The sequence below is a fragment of the Leucopleurus acutus genome, assembly GCF_964270905.1.
Source record: "Leucopleurus acutus genome assembly, chromosome: 2".
NCBI lineage: Eukaryota > Metazoa > Chordata > Mammalia > Artiodactyla > Delphinidae > Leucopleurus > Leucopleurus acutus.
In genome coordinates, this window is record NC_139143.1 from 83,555,653 (window position 1) to 83,575,779 (window position 20,127).

Consider the following 20,127-nt stretch of genomic DNA (forward strand, 5'->3'; position numbering starts at 1 on the left):
GTGGGAATCTGCTTAAGGAATCCAGGTTCCTGGAAGCTCCTCAAAGCTGAGGATGGGGGAAATCAACAAACTCTAATTAGTTTTGGGTGCCGGGAAAGATAAGCTTTATTTGTGCACACTGATAAGGCTTTGGGAAGTAGAGTTTTCTCCAGCGTTCAGGTCTTCTTGACCTAGGACCAGAGCTAAGGCCAGGAAGTGTGAGATTTTCAGGAAAAAGAGGAATCCATCATGTACACATCTAGGCAGCTTAATTCAGGAGGAGAGGGACGAATAAAACCGAGAGTGAGAAGTGATGTCAGCTCCAGACTGTTCTTTGGCTGTGGCTCTTTTGCTCCTCCAAGGTTGCAGATCAGCTGTAGCCCCAAAACTATGGCAGCAACTGGAACATCCGGAGGGTTCCACCTCACAGCAGTTGGAAGGCTGGGGCTGGCATAGGTAGACACTTGGAAACCGGTGGGACACCAGAGAGCAGCAGCTTCCAAAGCCAGAAATACAGCAGCTGGGGACACAGCAGGAAGGGGCAGGAGGGGGGCAGGGAGCCAGGGCCTGAGGAGCCTTTGGGGGGTGCTTGGGTGGATATTTGGGGAGGCACTTGGCAGGGAGCTGGCACTTCTGCTGGTTTTGTTGGCAGGACATCTTGGGAAATGTTCAGTTGCTCTATAAAGCAATGCAGATATTTCAAAAGTTCAGTGATTATAAATCTCATTTGTATCAGTATTTTTCCTATGGAGTCTGAAGTTCTGTAATTGATTTTGTGGTTCCAGGGCCCATGTCTTTACAGCAGAGTAGCTCTACTTTCCTGGCATAGGAGAAATCAGGCAGTTGGTAAGTTAGACTTTGGTAACACCTTCTCCTACCTGTCCTGGTTCTCCTACGACTCCTGACTTTAAAGGCAGTAACATAGGGCACTAGGCAGTTTCAAAAATCGTAAGTTTTTTTTATAACATTATCTGGTTTATGCATTTTAGAAACCACATGTTTAGCCTCAGCCCATGGTCACTCCACCTGTTTTCATCATCTCCCTTCTTTTCATTCTTACATCATGGGCTCTACCTTCAGCCCTGTGTGGCTGTCTCTTGTCCTACCAAGTAGTCTCCCCCACCACTGGCCCAATCTCTGGTTACCATTTATCCCCCCTAGGATTGCTACTTCTGAGCCACACCAATGATCTTCATGAGCCTTATCTTCCTGCAATTACCAGGTAGTTCCCATTCTCTCCAACCTGTCCCATTCAGCTGATGTGTGGCAGTCACAGCCACCCCCAAATTGCCATCAGATCAATGAGGACACTCACCTTGTTCTTCTACCCTTGGGCAAGTGATGATATGTCAAATGCAATGAGGAGATAGTGTGATCTGACGTCTTTTATACATATCCTGCACCTAACTCAAGGGAATAAATCATGTGAAAGCTGTTCTCAACCAGGTGGTTATGATGACAATTTCCCACATTCAAGTGGCTCCGTCACTTTGTCACACTGGGTCACTATTGGATGTTCATGAGTATCTTTCCAGAGCATCCCTCCCCTCCATAAACCCCGGAATTATTTCCATAAAGATGAGAAGATCGTGATTTATAAGGGAGTTTATAATGGCGCAGCTTCGGGATTGAATTTAGGGTTTCTGGAGGAACCCAACTCATGCTTGAGATAAAAATCTAAAGCCACAAAAGTTGGGTCACTCGAACATATGAAGGAGTTTCTGAAAACTCGATCAACAGGTTTGGGACCAATAATCCAAGCACACTTGGGCCACAATCAAAGGCTCAGTGTATCTGATTCAGATCCCAAAGTGCCTAAAACATTGACCAACAATGTAGACTCATAGAAAAGCCCAGCTGGAAAGGATTTCCAGCCACTATTTACCCTCCACACATGGATGACGAAACTGAAAGCCAGAGCAGATGAAGGAGATGCTCTGAGTCCTGCAGAGTCTGAACTAGAAGGCAGATCTCCTAACTCTCTGAGACCATGAATCCAGCCACCTCTTTCTTTGATCACAGTTCCTTGTTTCCAACTTCCTTCATTATATCCACTGGAACCTACTAGAGCCCTGCCCACCAGCAACCTTTCCTAGTTTGCTTTTCTTAGTTCATCATTTCAACCACTCTTTGGCCAATATAATAAACTCTCTTGCCCCTTCAGCTTGTTAATGCACTTGACGGACAAAACCCAAACCCTGGCTGAATCTGCCCTGCTATGCCTAGCTGCTATGAAAATTAAAAACAAAACAAAAACAGATCCTTTGGAAAGTTGGCATTATCTTAAGATCATAAGCATCCACCTGGTTGAGCCCAAAATACTGCTTGGCAATCCTGTATACTTCTCTGAATTTACTGCGCACACACATCATGCCTTTCCTCCTCTCTTGTACCTCTGAAACACTTGATGCTGCCTCTAGATAGATGATACTGCCCCTACTTCATGGGGTAAACAGCACCCGTCAAGTGTAAAGTACTCCACTTCCTACCACCAAGTCTACTCATGCCTGCAACCATCCTTTGTGACTTCCTGTGTTGGAGAAGGATCAGCTCCTTTTCTTTTCTAATGCCTGTCCCTATTCCTTTGCTCTGAATCCTTGTATCTCCTATGAAATGCTGCCACAGTTTACTGTATTTCTCATAACACCATGCTTGTATTTATTTTTCTATATCTGTCATCCTGGATAGAGTGAAATGTCAGTGTTTGCTGGTTCACTCTTTATCCTCAGCACCTACACAGTGCCTGACATCTTGTAAGTGCTCAAAAAGTATTTGCTCAGTGAATTAATGAGCAGTGGTTGAGACAAAAGTCTCTCTCCTTTCACTCCTGGAGAGAGAGTACCTGGGAGACCAGGTTAGCAGCAAGCAAATGGGTCGGGTGTGGGAGGCTGCTCCCAGGATAAAGTCATCAATGAAAACGAACCACGAGAACTTGACAATGGAAGTCAGGAATCTAGTCCTGGCTCTGTTACTCCCCCTGGGTTTCAGAGGAGACTGGACCAGATGGTCTCAGTACATCTTCAAGTGTGTATTTGCATTTATGAGCATCAGACCTCCAAGGATTAACATCCAAGTGCTACCTTTCCTGGTTTGCTGTTTTCCCTGAACTTATTTTATCTGAGGTTGGGAGCAGTGGTGAACTTGATGAAGAGGGGAAAGATGATGGCTGGTGTGTATGTGAGGATGTGAAGCATTGCAAGGTAAGCCACATGATGAAGAAGCAACTCCATATAGTCTAGTTATTTCATCCCACTTATTAGAGGAAATTATTTAACTTGTCTGGTTGTGACAAAAGAGAGTATTGTGTATATATGTGACTCTTGCTTAATCGTGTCCCTTCTATCTAAGAGTGTGAGCTATTGAAGCCCAGATCTGTGGGATGGGCAAAATTATGCTCCTTCTTTGCATGGCCCCCACTAAAATATTACAAATAATTTTCAAAGGTTGGAAAACATTGTTCTATTGTATTGATCCAAAATCATCAATGAATTACTGTTTCAATAATGAAAAATTATTTATCCCAACAGAAACTCCTTTCTTGCAGTAACTTTGAAATGACCATTTTAATGACATTAATTTTTCACTGAGTACCTGTTAGGTGCAGGATTTTGTGAATTCAAAGATTAAGATACTTCTTTGCCCTTAAGGAATGAATGATACAAGTGGGATGATATGAGAGAAAGGAAGGGAATTAAGATTTATTCTCAACCTCTCATCCATCAAACATGTTATTTTCATTATTCCAACACATTATTTCTTGAGTTCCTTGCTGTTAATCCCACGTTACAGATAAAACAAGACTGAGGCTCAAAAACAGAGTGCAAGTTAGTCAGGGGGTGAGAGGGAAACAGGCATTCTAGGTAGAGGGAAGCAGAACACATGCATAGGCACGGAGATGTGAAAGGGCTTGATCTTTTCTGGAAACAGAGTAGCCATACTATTGGATAAAAGCAAGAAGTGGGACACTAACTGGACAGAAAGGAAGGGAAGGTCCAGAGCATTAAGAGCTTTACTTGCTGGGTTGTTTACTTTAGCCTATAGCTTAATAGCTTCCAAAATTATATCCTTTGGAACCCTGTTACCCAGGTTGTGCAAACATCACCTCTTCAGAGAGCCACACCTGCAAACAGTATGAGTTGCTCTGTTGCTCTGGGGGTGCTTCCAGCCCTCCCTCCCTGCCTCCACCCTTGTCTACGTGTCAGTTTCATGTCTTTGCATGCACAGAAGCTGGAAGAAGATGAGTCTTGGAATTGGGGCACTGGCCTTTGAACCATGGGTATGTTATTTAATATTTTTGAGCCTCGTCTCTCTTTTTCTTTTTTAACCTGTAAAATAGAGTTAACCATAAGAATCTCATAGAGCTATTTAGTGTAATAATGCAAATAATGTTTGACAAGTAGTACATTGAAAATACATTTTAGTTTCCTTCCTTTCCCTCACCATTCTACTGATATGGGGGTTCCTAAAAACTTTGAGTCAGATTTTAAATGATCGTTTATCCTAAATTCTTGACAATTTGGGCTACCTGAGAGGGGGAGCCTGAGCAGACAGCAATCTGGACCTTCCATTTACCCCCTGTTGCAATAGAGTCATTGCACCTTTACCCGCTTTATGTATTAGAGGCAAACAATCAATTTCATCTGAAAACTAGATCATGCTGCCTAAAATCTTTTGACTAGAGACAACTGGGTCCTCCTTGACCTTTTAATCAAAGGAGGGACATGATGAGATTTTTATTTTAGAAAGATTACTTGGGTTAGGTGGCCTTAGATGCCTTGATTTGGTTACTTAAGCTGAAGTCTATGGTGACAACCAGGCTACAAATCTGATGTGAGGATCAGAGCTGGACTCGGGGGAGCTCTTTGTTAATGAGCTTGTGGACAGAGGGACTGGTTGGAAGGTGACTGGAGGGTCTTCTCTTCCTCGAGGGCTGTCTGGACCTCATATATTCCTTGACTCTATCCTCATCTGCCCAAGCACTTCCTCACCATCCTGCCTGCCTGAGGATTCAAGCGTGCTCTGGATTCCTGCTGTCTTGGGTGTGCCCTTAATGGAAGGGTGAGGTACCAATCAGGCCAGCATTGGTATGCATGAGATTCTTATCAAGCTAATTCCTAAGTGATGAAATAAAGGAAAATAAGGATCTTCTTTCTGACTTGAGTGGTCAGATCTTTGAACAGTCCTCCTATGGGACAGAATCCCAATTGGCAGGCAGACATGTGGGTCTGACTCTGGCAAACTGCACTGGGAGAGGATTCATGGTCCTTTCAAGGGCAGTGGGATTCACACCCGCATTACTGAAGGACCCATGCTGCTTGTGCTTTCCTTGGGGTGGAAGGAACAGTCATAACCCATGTTCAATGACTTGGCCCTGGGGGTCTGAGACCATCCCAATTAGTGGATGGAAGAAAGGGACAAGATCTGCTCAGCATAACACAACCCCATGACTTCTGTGACATGGTCACAAAAGCCAATCCCCCGCCCCTGTCTGTAGAGTGTCAACTAGAGACGTAGGCCCACCATGTATAGGATGGTGGTTTGAATGAAGAAACCAACACCAGCATTGAGTGGGGTTCTGTAAGCTGTAGGTATAGTACAAACATCATTCTTTATTGCAGTCCCAAGTATTCCCTGGCTGCTGAGTCCTATTCCTGTGGTATTGGGGAACACACACCAGTGTCATCTGGTGCCAGTATTACGACCCCTCCTTTCTCTAAATTCTCCAACTGTAGAAAACTCCCTTAGAATGAAGTAGTAGGTCATCCCTGAGGCACAGGCCCAGTCCTGACACTGACCAGCTGTGGGTCACTTGCCTCTTTCAGGCCTCAGTGTCTTCACTTGTAAAGTGAGTGTGGTTATTTGTGTTGTTTTTATCTTGATCTCTGAGGTAATGATGAGACCTCTGTGCTTAGGGGCTGCTTGATCATATTAGGACCTGAGTGACTTTCTGATTGGTCATCTTTGATGGTTGTTGTGGTAACAAATGTAAGCATCCCTCTTTGAATCCTGGGCTCTACCCTGGCCCCTCAGTTGACCTCAGTGAGTGGAGCAATAACTAAGACCTCTTACTGCAGCTTGTATTTACAAATGTCACCATCAAATGATGCCTTTTAGTCCTAAGATCAGAAAGGATGCAGAGAGATCACCTTGCCTATGCTTCTCCTCCAGGCAATGATCCCAAGAAGATATTTATAAATCTTCCAAGAAATGAGACACCACAACCTATAGCAACAGAGCTTTCCTGCTCTTGTATAACTTCATCCCTCTCTTCTGATGTTCACCAAGGTGAACAGAACAGATCTTTGGCTCCACCATCCTCCCATACTTAGTGACTGCTGTACACATAATATCTCTGGCTCATCACAACCACATGCTAAAGACTTCACCATCATTCTCTCCACTGTGTCAAAAAGAGATAACCCAGTAGATTGTATCTTTCAGCTTGCAATTAACGCATCTTAAGGAAAAGGCAGGGATGGTAACACCACCCCTCACTGAAAAGCCAGCTTCCAGTTGGATCAGGAGGGTTATCTTTACCTAGGAAGGACAGTTCTATAAAATGTAAGAGGATAGGGGGCAGGCATTAAGAAGCCTCAGGCAAGTTGCTCAGTTTGTGGCATCAGGACTTTCTGCTCTGTCAGTCTGTGAACCCATAGTTCTAAGCCATTCATACTTTAGAGATAGTAGTCCCACAAGGGGAGTCCCTCACATTCCCCCACATTTGTCTTACATTTCACAGGTTTTACTTTCTCCTCTGAACAACACTGTGAGTTAGGTGTTACTGCCTATGGAAAAACTGAATATTGGAAAGTTTATGAGCAAGTGAAGATCACACAGTTCTGGGCTGAAGAATAATAGGGACCCAGCAAGGAACTGCATGAAGCAAGGAAAGAATTCTTTCAGTCTTGATCTTGGTGCTGTTATAGATCAGAGACTCTACACCTTCTGTGCATCTGAGCTATCTGGGAAGCACTGTTAAAATGCAGATTCCTGGTTCCCAATTAAGACCTATTGAGTTATAATCTCTGAGGAGTGGGTCCTAAGTATTTACATTGTTTAAATATGCTCTGGGTGATTCTGCTAGTTTGGGAAATACCGTCCTAAAGTGTAGTATGTATGTATGGTAGTACCATAGAATGAAAGTCAGCCCTAGAACCTTCGGGCAGCAGTGTTTCCTCAGCCTCTTAATCCCTTCCTCCAAGCTCCTCCAGGGATCTTCACAGGCAGTTAAAAGATGTAAGGAGCACTGTCAACCCACAAACTCATTCCGCCTTGGAGGGGTCTTAGCAAACACCTAGTCAGGTGCTTATATCCCCTCTCCCATATGCCTAATGCTTTCTGGCCTGAAATGAAATGCTTTTATTTGGAGAACTCATTACCTCACAAAGTAGGTCATTTCCTTTCTGTTATTTTTGTTAGAAAATTTTATCTAATAAATGCATGAGATCAGGTAATAAAGAAATAATGGCAATACCTCGAAAACCGTTCTTGACATAGAGTCAGTACTTATTTATTTGTTGAATGAGTGAATTAACTGCAAATAAAATGTGTTGTTTGGCTTGGTTATATGGTTTCATTTCACACATGAGAGTTGAAGGATCAGATAAGTCATTTCACAGAGTTAAAACAGAGGCAGAATTATGATGACACTTAAGGTCAATTGACTTCACCCAGTGTTTATGTTTGGCGTGGGCAGAGGGGGAGCGATCTTCTTGGGAGCACAGCATAGGGGTTAAATGTCTAGTATCTGCACTCGGATCACCCAGCTTCAAATCCAGGTTCCATCACTTATTATTTGTACAACGTTAGGCTTGTCACTTGTCTTCTCTGTACTATGACTACTCATCTGTAAAATGGTGATAAAAATTACTTCTACTTCATAGAGCTGTTGTGATGATTGTATAAATAATATGCATACAGTTGTTAGAAGTCAGGTTGTACATAGTAGGTGCTCTATAAATACAGATTGTTGCTGTTTCTTTTTGTGTTGTTGTTGGTATTATTATATTACTATTTGGCTAGTTCAGTGTCACTCAGTGCTGAGGGTCTATATTTTTATTTCTCTAAAGATTTATAAATAACAATGAATATCATGAGAACATGTCAGTGACTGGGAAAAGCTGGTTTCACGACACTCTTCCCACCTCCCGCCCCCAACAGGTCCACCACCATCTCCTCCAAATATCCCCATGAGTCATGCATAGGTTGAGGCTGCAAGCTGTGACAATGGACATTGGGATGGATCAGGCAAAGATTCAGGGCTAATTGGAGTCATATATTTGAAAAATGGCTCTCATATATCAGAGCTATTATATAAAGCTACAATGAGGAAAGTTCCCTAAAAATCATTTGCCTGTAGGGTCTGAGAGCAAACTTATTAACTAGGCACTAGCAAAATGAGTAGAGCTAGTGTTCGATCCAGGCAGGGACTGAGTTTGTATGGGGTTCAGAGTATGTCAATCCCTCTACTCCACTGGCAATCAAAGCAGGACAGAGAGAACCTGTCAGAGATAAAGGTAGAACTTCTGGGACTTCAATCAGAAGGAGAAGAATGGAGACATCACAGGTCCATGTCGAGAGGGCATACTGAAGCTCAAGGGAGGAGGAGGGATCCGTCAGAATTCAGGGACTTGAGAGAATTGACAGAGCATCTGTAGAGAGAGAGAGCAGTCTGGGACTTAGGTTCTGTTCTTGTTAGGTGTTAGAAGAAGCCTGAGCAGGTGGTTAACAGAGCAGTAAGATAGATTTATTTAGACCCCTTTATCTTATTTGAGCATCATTTCACACCAGAATGAAGAATGGAGGTACTTTTATTATCCATGTTTCACAGATGGGTGAGTTACATCCTTTGTGAACAAAGCTATGACTAGACCTGTGAGACCTTCTGTTTTCAGGCTTCCTTATACTCTCAGTTGACCCTCTCTGCCATGTTAATAAGCAGGAATTTGTTTTAATCTGACTTGCTTTTCTCAATGGGAGGTAAAACAATAGTGGTTGTCCTCCATCTGTAATTTTGTTCTAATAATGTTTTTAAGTGTATCCCTGATCATTGCAAACAATTCCTTTTAGAATCCATTGTTAGGAAGGGCAAGCCTTCTCTTGAAGACTATATATATCAGATAATTTGTCTCTTTAGATTTTATCTACCAGAAAGTTCAGAACTAATCATTAGTCTGAGGTATAGTAACTATTTAGGTCACAAATTTAATACTTGTGTTCTTTGATCTACCTATAGGCTGTCCCCTACTGTTTTCTGATCTCCTACATGTAGTTTTATGACAGAGATGCTATGTCCTCTCCTACCCTGATTCATCGAGAGAATCCAAACTGGTCCTAACCCGTGCCTGGGTATGGAATGAGGCTTTCTCATGCCTATAGTCCCACACAGGGTGTCCGTGATCTCATGCTTTATGCCCAAGCCATGTGATGAGCTTGCTCCTGGGAAGTGAGTCTGCTAAGACGGGATGGCGGGAGGAGGAAGCTGAGCAGAGTCTATGTTTAGCAGATGATTTCTGGGGAGTGGAATCTAGGTCTGGGGCAGAGAATATGCAAAATGAACCTGGATCATCTTATAATGCCATAAAACAAGGAAGTGCTTAAAAAAGAATCCAAATGGGGTTAAGCCAAAGGGACACTGGAGCTCGCTGAAAGAGCTCCCATGGAGTGACAGTCCATTTCAGTTTAGTCCCTTGGTCTTCAGGATGCCTGGTCTCTATCCTGACCCGTCTTTACCCACCTTCAAGGACCCTGGCTCACCATTCTTTCCTCTTTAATCAATAGTCTATATAGCCTCCAGAGGCAAGAAAAAACATTGCTTGCACAGCATGAAATTACTTCTGGGCTTTCATAACTTTGTTTTCAAAACAGAGTATACCATTCCTGCATACTGGGAATGAACAAATAAGTGAATGTGTGGCAAATGGTGGGAGCTAATTTCTCATTGTTGGAGTGGACGATTACAGAGGAACAAAGAAAGAGGCTAGGATAAACCATGAGATACTGAATTAGAGTTGAAGTCATCAGTATGAATTCATTTTCAGCTGAATATAGATACCAATGGATAACTATTGAAAGAATTGCAGACCTGTGCCTATACACTGGTTAGTATGCACATGTATATTTCAAAGCTCCATCCACTGGGAAGGCCAAGAAGCAATGACACCCCAGTAGCAGTGAACACAACCAACACCCAGATCTTGGTTTATAATGTAATTTCCTAATAAAACAAAGCAGGGCTCACAAGACAAATAGCTGAATCTAGGACTGGGGCAGAGAATATGCAAAATGAACCTGGATCATCTTATAATGCCATAAAACAAGGAAGTGCTTAAAAAAGAATCCAAATGGGGTTAAGCCAAAGGGACACTGGAGCTCATTGAAAGAGCTCCCAAAGCTGGAATAATATGAACAAAAAAATAAATAAATTGGCATTGGATTAGAACCCAAAGTATAAAATAAATAGATACCCAATATCTATGAGTTCCTACTGATATAAATAAATGATTGAATAAATTTAAATAAAGAGAAAGAGAGAGAGAGAAACAGAGAGAAACAGATAAATCTTCCTACAGAAAAATTCCAAATAATTTGTGTAGCTATTGCCCACTCAAGGAGATGGAGCATAACTTCCTACCCCTTTGAATGGGCTTGCATATAGTGACTTCCTTCCAGAGAGGAGTACAGAAATGAAAGGAAAAAGAGTAAACTTACAGTTTGGAAACCTGACAAACACTACCTCATCCAGGTGATCAAGGTCAGTATCAACAGCGACGTCATGTCGATAGTATGTACCGTTGATATGATGATATGATATGTAATATGATATGATGAGAATGGCATTTTACCCCTGTGATCCTCCTCCCTCAAACCCATAATCTCATTCTAATCATGAGAAAAACACCACACAAATCCCAACTGAGAGACGTTCTAAAAATGCCGGACCAGTACTCATCAAAATTGTCAAAGTCATCCAAAATAAGGAGAGTTTAAGAAACTGTCACAGTCAAGAGGAGCCTAAGGAGACAAGACAACAGAATGTAATATGGTGTCTTGGATGGGATCCAGGAACACAAAAGAGACACGAGTTAAAAATTAAAGAAATCTGAATAAAATATGGATATGGACTTTAGTTAATAATAATGTATCAATATTTATTCTTTAATTGTAATTAATGTACCATACTAGTGTAAGATCTCAACAACAGGGGAAACTGTTACAGGGGACGTGGGAAATTCTCTGTACTATCTTTGCAACTTTCCTGTAAATCTAAAACTATGTTAAATAAAAAAGCCTATTAAAACATAGAGTACACCCCAAATGTAAATTACAACTAACATGTGTGTCAAAACGTGTTACCTACAATATCATATATAATCCCCTCTACAGTCCCATGAAACAGATACTCTTATTTTACTTTATTTCTAAATGAGGAAACTGAGCCATAGAAAAGCATAGAAACTTGAGTAAAATCAAGAATTATCAGAGATTTGAAATGGGTTCCACCTGACAGGGGTCTGAACTTAACACTCACTCTGTTAAGGACAGTTTGGCCTAGGACTCATACAGGGATGTAAAACTAGGATGTGATTTGATTGATTTTTAGAAAAAGTAATATATATAAATGAAAATTAAAAATCAAGTGATTCAATAGGTTGTAATATGAAAAAATGTGTCACCTTTCAGACCTATTTACTTCCCCCAATGAAACACAGTGAATGAAGTCCATGTTCATTGTCCCTTCCCTTCCTCCTCCTTATTTAGACATGGTTTTATTTTTCATACTACTATTGGCTACCTCTATAACTTTAAATACTATAACTAAAATTCTATTTCTTCACCTGCCAAGTTTAGGCAGTATTTCTTGCCTTCCACTAAATAAGAGTGGAAATTAGCACCACATACTTTCTTTCACCTCAGGATGATTTTGTTTTAATATTTTATTTGTGACAACTTTACAGAGATCAATAAAAACAGTGACTTTTTATTACTATTTGTGCTATGTCATGAAGTGTATAGGATCCAGTAATATAAAATATGGTCTGCAGACGTTGTAAACTAAGAGCTGCTGAAAGCACGTTAGACCTAGGGAGTGGGCTAGGCCAGCCTCACTAGAGGTTGATCACAGAGCCAGGCAAACGAGAGGCACGTCCATCCTGACTGGAGACCCAGGGAGAGCTGGGCACTCTGAGGCAGGGGCTGTCCTGGCATTAGATCACTGGGCTCAAACTCAGTTCCCCTGCAAGAACTCCATTGTTGTAAGGCTGGAATCCAGACTGGTGAAGAGGGTACACAATGCCGTGAAACCTTCACTCAGGGACCTTTCAAAGTCCTTGGGGAGCTCTTTAAAATATCTAGCAACTTGCTTTCTTTCATTCTTTTTTTTTTTATTTACATGTTCTTTATTTAGTCCATACAATACTGCATTTAACATTTTTTTTAAATTAGATAAAAGGGCATATTAAATGTCAATGCTCTGTCAACATAAAATTTTTCTAAGTAGAAAATATTTAAAATGTGTAACTATTTAATATTCATTAAGAGTGTAAAGTTAGATACATTCTAAAATGATGGTACCACTCACCTATTTTTGCTGGCCCAAGATTTCGTATATAGCACATTTTGCACAAAATGTGAAGTCTTTGTTTTTCGTTATTTGTTACTATAAAACAAAGGTATACTGTGTGTACGATATTAAAATAAAGCCATACTAATGCAACACAAAAAAGACATTTATAATATTGACATTTCTGATGTACAGACATATTTAGAAAATGTGAAGATGCCAAATGAAGACCTTTATGAAGAAAAACAATGATCAAATTACTAGTTTATTTTCAATGTAATTTTGAAGTCAATTTGATACAGACTGAACAGTGTGTCAATGCAATACTATGTAAGTTGAACAATTAGTGGAGGGAATTAACTAGTACTCTTGTCAAAGAAAATTTGTTTCTGTCAAAACTTAATTTTTTTTGTTTTGACTTGGTGAATGTCTGTTTTCAATAAAGAGCAGAAATTAAAAATAGAAAAAAAATATTCTTTCACATTAAGCTTTGCACAATCAACCAAATGTTTATATTTTGCTTTTTTCTTAGGGAAAAATGAGATTTCATTTCCAGAAATCTCTCACATGGACATAACTGAATATCTAAAATCAAAAATATTTAAAAACCTATCAACTAAATATGGAAGCTTAAGCAATGGTATATCAAAATTCCTAAGACATTGCTTTATACAATATAAAGTATCCTTTTTCCTTCAAAGGGAGAAAGCATCTAAACTTTTTTTAAAAGGATGAATTTCATGACAGTAAAATAGATAGATACTTGTCAAGTTTCTCAGAAAGTATTTCTTCTCACAAGAGGGATTCTTTTTCTGTAGCTAGGGTAATTTTTTTTAACATAGTACTCACTCTTGCTCTTGAAAAAAGGCATCCTTTTCCCAAAAATGATTTTCTTAAATGGAGGCATTGTAATTGCTACCAAGATGCAATTTTCCTGGAGGGTCTGAAAAAAAAATAAAATAAAATAACTTTATAATCTTTGGCAATTCTAGATTTCCAACAATTTCATTCCTAGGCATATATCCAGAGAAAACTCTAATTCGAACAGATACATGCGCCCCAATGTTTGTAGCAGCACTATTTACAATAGCTAAAACATGGAAGCAACCTAAATGTCCACTGACAGATGAGTTGATAAAAAAGATGTAGTATATATATGCAATGAAATATTGCTCAGCCATAAAAAATGAATGAAATAATGTAATTTGCAGCACATGGATGGAGCTGGAGATCATTATACTAAGTGAAGTAAGTCAGAAGGAGAAAGACAAATACCATATGATATCACTTATATGTGGAATCTAAAATATGATACAAATGAACTTATTTACAAAACAGAAACAGACTCACAGACATAGAAAACAAACTTATGTTTACCAAAGGGGAAAGGGGGCGGGGAAGGGATAAATTAGGAGTTTAGGATTAGCAGATACAAACTACTATATGTAAAACAAACAAGGTCTTACTGTATAGCCAAGGGAACTATATTCAATATCCTGTAATAAGCCATAATTTAAAAAAATATGAAAAAGGATATAATATATATGTATATAACAGAATCACTCTGCTGTAGACCTGAAACTAACACAACATTGTAAACCAACTATACTTCAATAAAAAATTTTTAAAAATAGAATTCCAATTCTAAATTATTTTATACATACACACACATATATATATATATATATATATATATTTACTGTTGTTTAAACAGCAAAATAGTGGAAACAATTTTAGTGCCAGATATCAGAGAACTAGTTACATAAATTTATGGCGTATTCATCCAATAGAGTATAATAATGTTGATCAATATTTTTTTGCATGGAAGAGCATTGACAATTACATTGTTAAGTAAAACAGCAGGTTATACAATATTCTGAAATGATCTTATTTTGTGATTGTTTTAAAGTTTGGAAATAGATCCATGAAATTATTAGCAGTAGTTATTTTTAGGTGATAAGATTTTTGGTTGGTCTTGATCATCTTCCTTATGCTTATCTACATTAACATATCTTGCATACACACAAGTATGTATCATTTGTTTAATGAGAAAAAATTATACGTTTAAAATTATAATTATATATAATTATACTATATCTATACAACTAGGTATAAATATTTCACAACAGAGGCAAAATCAGGTCCTAGCAATAGGGGGGGTGGCTAAGCTATGGAAATAAGCATCCTGTGTATTGGAAATGATAGACAGGCTGATACTCTGCTCTGAGCCTGGGCAATACAGTCTACTGGGTTGGGTACTTGGTTACAAAAATACTTCAGTGTCCCCCAGAAAATAAGAATCAGCTAAAATTTTCACACGAAACTTATACTGATAGGCAACATAGTTGAACCTCAAGCCTCTCCAGGCCTCTATACTTTCTTTACCTCAGGTCCCCCCAGTCCCAGACTGATAGACTCTGAGCTTGGGTATAATCTTTTGGTAGCTGGAGTTTTAAACCTTAAGTTCAGCAAATTCAGTTGGTTTGAGTTTTCATAAGGAATTGGAGTTATGAACTGTCCCACATTATCATCCTACACCTGGCAATCCAGCCCAATTGAAATCCATGTCATTGGCAAGTACCCCATTTGCCTTGCATTCCATTATGCTGTATCTTCCACCTGCAAGATCCTCCCTACTCAGCCCAGCCCCAGTACCAAAGTCTGCTTATCCTTAAAGGCCCTGTTTAAATGCTTCCAACCCTACCCCGGGGAGCCTGTTCTTCTCTCCCACAAGTGGTGTGCTCTCTATGTTTTGAATTTCTCCTTCCAAGGCCCAGGAAGCTACCTTTGACCTACACCATCAGGATGAGTCTCTCCCTGCTGTCCTTGACCTTTCTTACTTTTTTTCCCCCTTTAAGTTCTTTTAGATGCAAAGTAAGAAAAAAATAAGTATGTCAATCAGCTTAAAATTATATTTATTAGTCTACATATTTCAGTCTGGAGTGTACATTGCTTCTCCCACTAGAATGTAAGCTTTTCTAGACCAGAAACAAATCTCCAACTTACATCTGTGAACACAGAGCCTGGTACACAGTAGGTTTTCAGCATATGTTTATTACATTGATGCCTTCAGTGCTAGGATCGGGGGATGACACAGGTCAATGGATGTGAGGATGCTGAGAACTCAGATGTAAGTCTCAAACCACCTGTCTCTTTAAAACATCCTCAGTTCTCTTAGGAGGAAAGAAGGAGGGGCAGCCTCCACCTGCAAAAGTCTCAGCACATCTGAGCAGAAACCTCAAGTGTTCACAGCAGCCGCACCTCCAAAGCAGCTGTGTTGGTGCTGAGCTGAAGGCGTGGGTGGAGGACAGATGTGGAAGTACAGCTTAGCAGAGTTCTGGCCTCCTAAGTGCAGGGGCGCCAGGAGGTGTTTCCCAGCCCAAATGAGAGGGAGGGGCCTGAGCTTCCAGCGAATGAGTGCTGGAGACCCGGGTGGGGCAAGAGCAGCTGTCCTCGTGTCCCCTTTTCTGGGCCAGTGACCTTAATACTCCATAACACTTCTCCTCTTTGATGTGGTAGGTTGTGCCTCCCCTGAGGCCGTGGGGCTTCCAGCGAGCCCTCCAAGAGCCAGCCGGGCTCTGATCTCAGGTCCTTTGGGAAACAGAACTACAGCCTCCTGTACAGGGAGTGCAAGGAACGGAGCAGGAGAACAGGGAAGGATTTGGGCCTTGGGGAGGGGGGCATCTGAGAGCACTTGGAGTCTCCTGAGATTGCTGCTTCTGCTGTGACATTGCCTGGCTAGCCCGTGGAAGCTGGAAGGAAAAAGAACATTCGGTTAGATCAGGGACCCAGGTGCCTTGAGTGTTTGTTTCTCTTCTCCATGAGCTGGAGCTGTCATGGGAACCTAGCATTTACAACCTGCTAAAATCCACCCCAGGAGGGGAAAATGGATTTGAAAGGGGAGCAAATCGTGGTGGGAACTCCCAGGGGTCCCACTCATCAATAACCATAATAACTTATTTTTTTTCTTAAATAAGAAAAACAAAAACTGCAACCTAGTTGAGCTGATAGTCCACTTTTCCCAGGCCAATGTCCACCATGGTCAAGTGTAAAGGAGGTCCGAGTCTCTACCCTTTCTTCACTTGGTCTTATTTTGCCCTGAAGTTCCTAAGCCTGCATATACCTTCTCTACTTCTCTGGCCCTCTAGCTTCTGTGGCTTTCTCCCATGTTAGATCATTTGGGGTCTTCCAAAGGGATCCATTTCCCTTCCCTTCTCCATGCCCCAGACCTCTCCTACCTGGAGTATCTACTCCCTAGGAAAAAAACAAGAGGAAATGGGGCTGCCTTAGCAGCCTCTGAGTAAGAGATATCCACACGTATACCCACCCAGATGTAGCCTCACCCTAGAGGAAGACATGTGGACAACTTATCCCGAAGGAGTCTGGAGGTCTGTGGGGCTGGGAAGGAAGAAGCCTTTTATGCCTACTCAATTAAAGCCTCCAGGCTACATGTTACTTGAGGGCAACCATGGAGCAGATTATCCGGATGTTTCACAATTCCCAGGGCTGGATTCCTCAGCTACACGCAGCTGGATGTGGGTCAAAGGGATACCCATGTGAGTGAGTGACCAAAAGGTTGGGGCCTTCAGATTGGCCTGAGTGAAGGTGGGTACACTGACCAAGCCTAGATTACATCCCTAGGGGGCTAAATGGGGATATGACAGTTCTATCCAGGACTGGAGGGGGAGGATCAAAGTCAATACTATGCAAGTCTGAGGAGGACCCTTCTTGTCCACCCCCCACCCATCACCCATGACTTTCATCATCCAGCTCAATGCCATCTCCTTCATGGAGACTTGCCTGGTCTCCCAGCCACATCCAAGTCCTCCGTCCTCTGGAGGATGAACTTTGTAGATGCCTTGTTGCAATAAAAATGGAAGTGAGGTTTCTTTTCCCCCCTCTCCTGAGAACAAGGGAAATAAAGGGAACAGTGAACAGGCTAGAGAAGAAACATAACCTGGCCTGAAAAAGTTAATCACTCCTTGTTTTATTTTCACTGTTACTAATCTGTAGTGTCTGTAACTACATTTGTACTTCACAAAGCTTAACCTACCACTCCATGACACTATGTAAATTACATCCTGTGCCTATCACTCCCTAACTTTATGTAAATTACATCCTAGTCCTGGTGTTTACATTCCCTGGTCTCTCTCTCTTTTTTTTTTTTTTAACATCTTTATTGGGGTATAATTGCTTTACAATGGTGTGTTAGTTTCTGCTTTATAACAAAGTGAATCAGTTATACATATACATATGTTCCCATATCTCTTCCCTCTTGCGTCTCCCTCCCTCCCACCCTCCCTAATCCACCCCTCCAGGCGGTCACAAAGCACCTGGTCTCTCTTGTAACAATCACCCACTGTAGCTTTTGCATTTCAGAAAGAAGGTCACAGGCCAATAAACCAGAGACAAATGGACCCAATTACCAGGCTGCCTGACACCAACTATGACTGTTTTGAAATAATGCAAGGAGAAAAAGAATGCAAGACCTTCACTACTTTGATCCTTATCATATACCCTGGACTGCAAGCCCCGCATATAAAATCTTCTCTAATTCCCTGAATGGTTGGGGGGGGGGGGGGCACAGTTCTTGAGGCACTAGCCTGCTGTGTCTTCCCTTATGCCTGGCAGAGGAATAAAGCCATCTCTCTTATCCTCCAAAATCTCTGTCGCTTTATTTCTGTTCAGCATCAGTGCACAGAGAGCCAAGATTTTTTTTGGCAACAGCCTCTCACAGCCTTTAAAGCTGCTCAAGGTCAAGGTGACCTAAATTCCTGTCCTATCTCCTCTATTAAACAGTTCCTTGATGACAGGGACTTCATCACTTCTGCATTCCTAGAGCCTGATACTGTCCCTTTGCCATTTGCAACAACATGGATGGACATAAGTCAGAAAGAGAAAGACAAATACTCTTATGTTATCATTTATATATGGAATCTAAAAAATAAAACAGATGAGTGAATATAACAAAACAGAAACAGACTCACAGATATAGAGAACAAACTAGTGGTTACCAGTGGGGAGCGGGGAGGGGAGAGGGGCAAGATAGGGGTATGGGATTAAGAGGTACAAATTACTATGTATAAAATAAGCTACAAAGATATGCCATATAGCACAGGGAATATAGCCAATATTTTACAATAACTTTAAACGGAGTATAATCTATAAAAATTTTGAGTCACTATGTTGTACACCTGAAACTAACATAATATTGTAAATCAACTATACCTCAATAAAAAAAGAGATGAATTTATGCATAATGACCGGGAAAAAAAGAAAAAAGAAGATGCAGGGGGAAGCTTCGGAGCCACGGAGGAGAGCACAGCAACAGGGGTGAGGAGGGCAAAGCGGAGAGATTTCCTCACAGAGGATCGGTGCCGACCGGCACTCACCAGCCCGAGGGGCTTGTCTGCTCACCCGCCGGGGCGGGCGGGGCTGCGAGCTGAGGCTCGGGCTTCGGTCGGATCGCAGGGAGAGGACCGGGGATGGCGGCGTGAACACAGCCTGCAGGAGGTTAGTGCACCACAGCTAGCCGGGAGGGAATCCGGGGAAAAGTCTGGACCTGCCGAAGAGACTTTTTCTTCCCAGCCGCTTTGTTTCCTGGTGCGCGAGGAGAGGGGATTAAAAGCGCCGCTTAAAGGAGCTCCAGAGACGCGGGCGAGCCGCGGCTATCAGCGCGGACCCCAGGGACGGGGATGAGACGCTAAGGCTGCTGCTGCCGCCACCAAGAAGCCTGTGTGCAAGCACAGGTCACTATCCACACTTCCCCTCCCGGAAGCCTGTGCAGCCCGCCACTGCCGGGTTCCCGGGATCCAGGGACAACTTCCCCGGGAGAACCCACGGCGCGCCTCAGGCCGGTGCAAAGTCAAGCCGGCCTCTGCCTCCGCAGGCTCGGCCCGCATCCGTACCCCTCCCTCCTCCGGGCCTGAGTGAGCCAGAGCCCCCGAATCAGCTGCTCCTTTAACCCCGTCCTGTCTGAGAGGGAACAGACGCCCTCAGGCGACCTACACTAAGAGGCGGGGCCAAATCCAAAGCTGAGCCCCCGGAGCTGTGAGAAGAAAGAAGAGAAAGGGAAATTTCTCCCAGCTGCCTCAGAAGCAGCGGATTAAATCTCCACAATCAACTTGATGTACCCTGCATCTGTGGAATACCTGAGTGACATTTTCCATTGACTGCAAATTGTGAAATAATGGAAAATCAAGAATGATCAGCCAGACCTGAGCCAGAATGTTCCTTAAAATAAAACTAAAAAAACAATAAGACATCATAGAATTCCACTTCTAGGCATATACCCAAAGAATTGAAAGCAGGGACTCAGATACTTGTACACCCTAGTTCATAGCAGCACTTTGCACAATAGCAAAAAGGCGGAATCAACCCCAGTGTCCATCAACATAAAAATGGATAAACAAAATGTAGTATACAAGTACAGTGGAATATGATTTGACCTTAAAAAGGAATGAAATTCTGACACTTGCTACAACATGGATGAACCTTTAAAACATTATACTAAGTTAAATAATCCAAACACAAAAAGACAAATATTGTATGATTCCACTTATATGAGGTACGTAGAGCAGTCCAAT

At 41.8% G+C, this 20,127-nt stretch overlaps 1 protein-coding gene across 1 annotated transcript; it reads right to left on the reverse strand.

The window, feature by feature from the left end:
- Window positions 1-252: 252 nt before the first annotated feature.
- On the reverse strand, window positions 253-636 carry LCE7A (late cornified envelope 7A; the record flags this gene model as incomplete). Its single annotated transcript, XM_082858695.1, has 1 exon — window positions 253-636. One exon carries the CDS (start codon window positions 634-636, stop codon window positions 253-255), a length of 384 nt encoding a protein of 127 aa, XP_082714821.1.
- Between the last annotated feature and the right edge of the window lie 19,491 nt (window positions 637-20,127).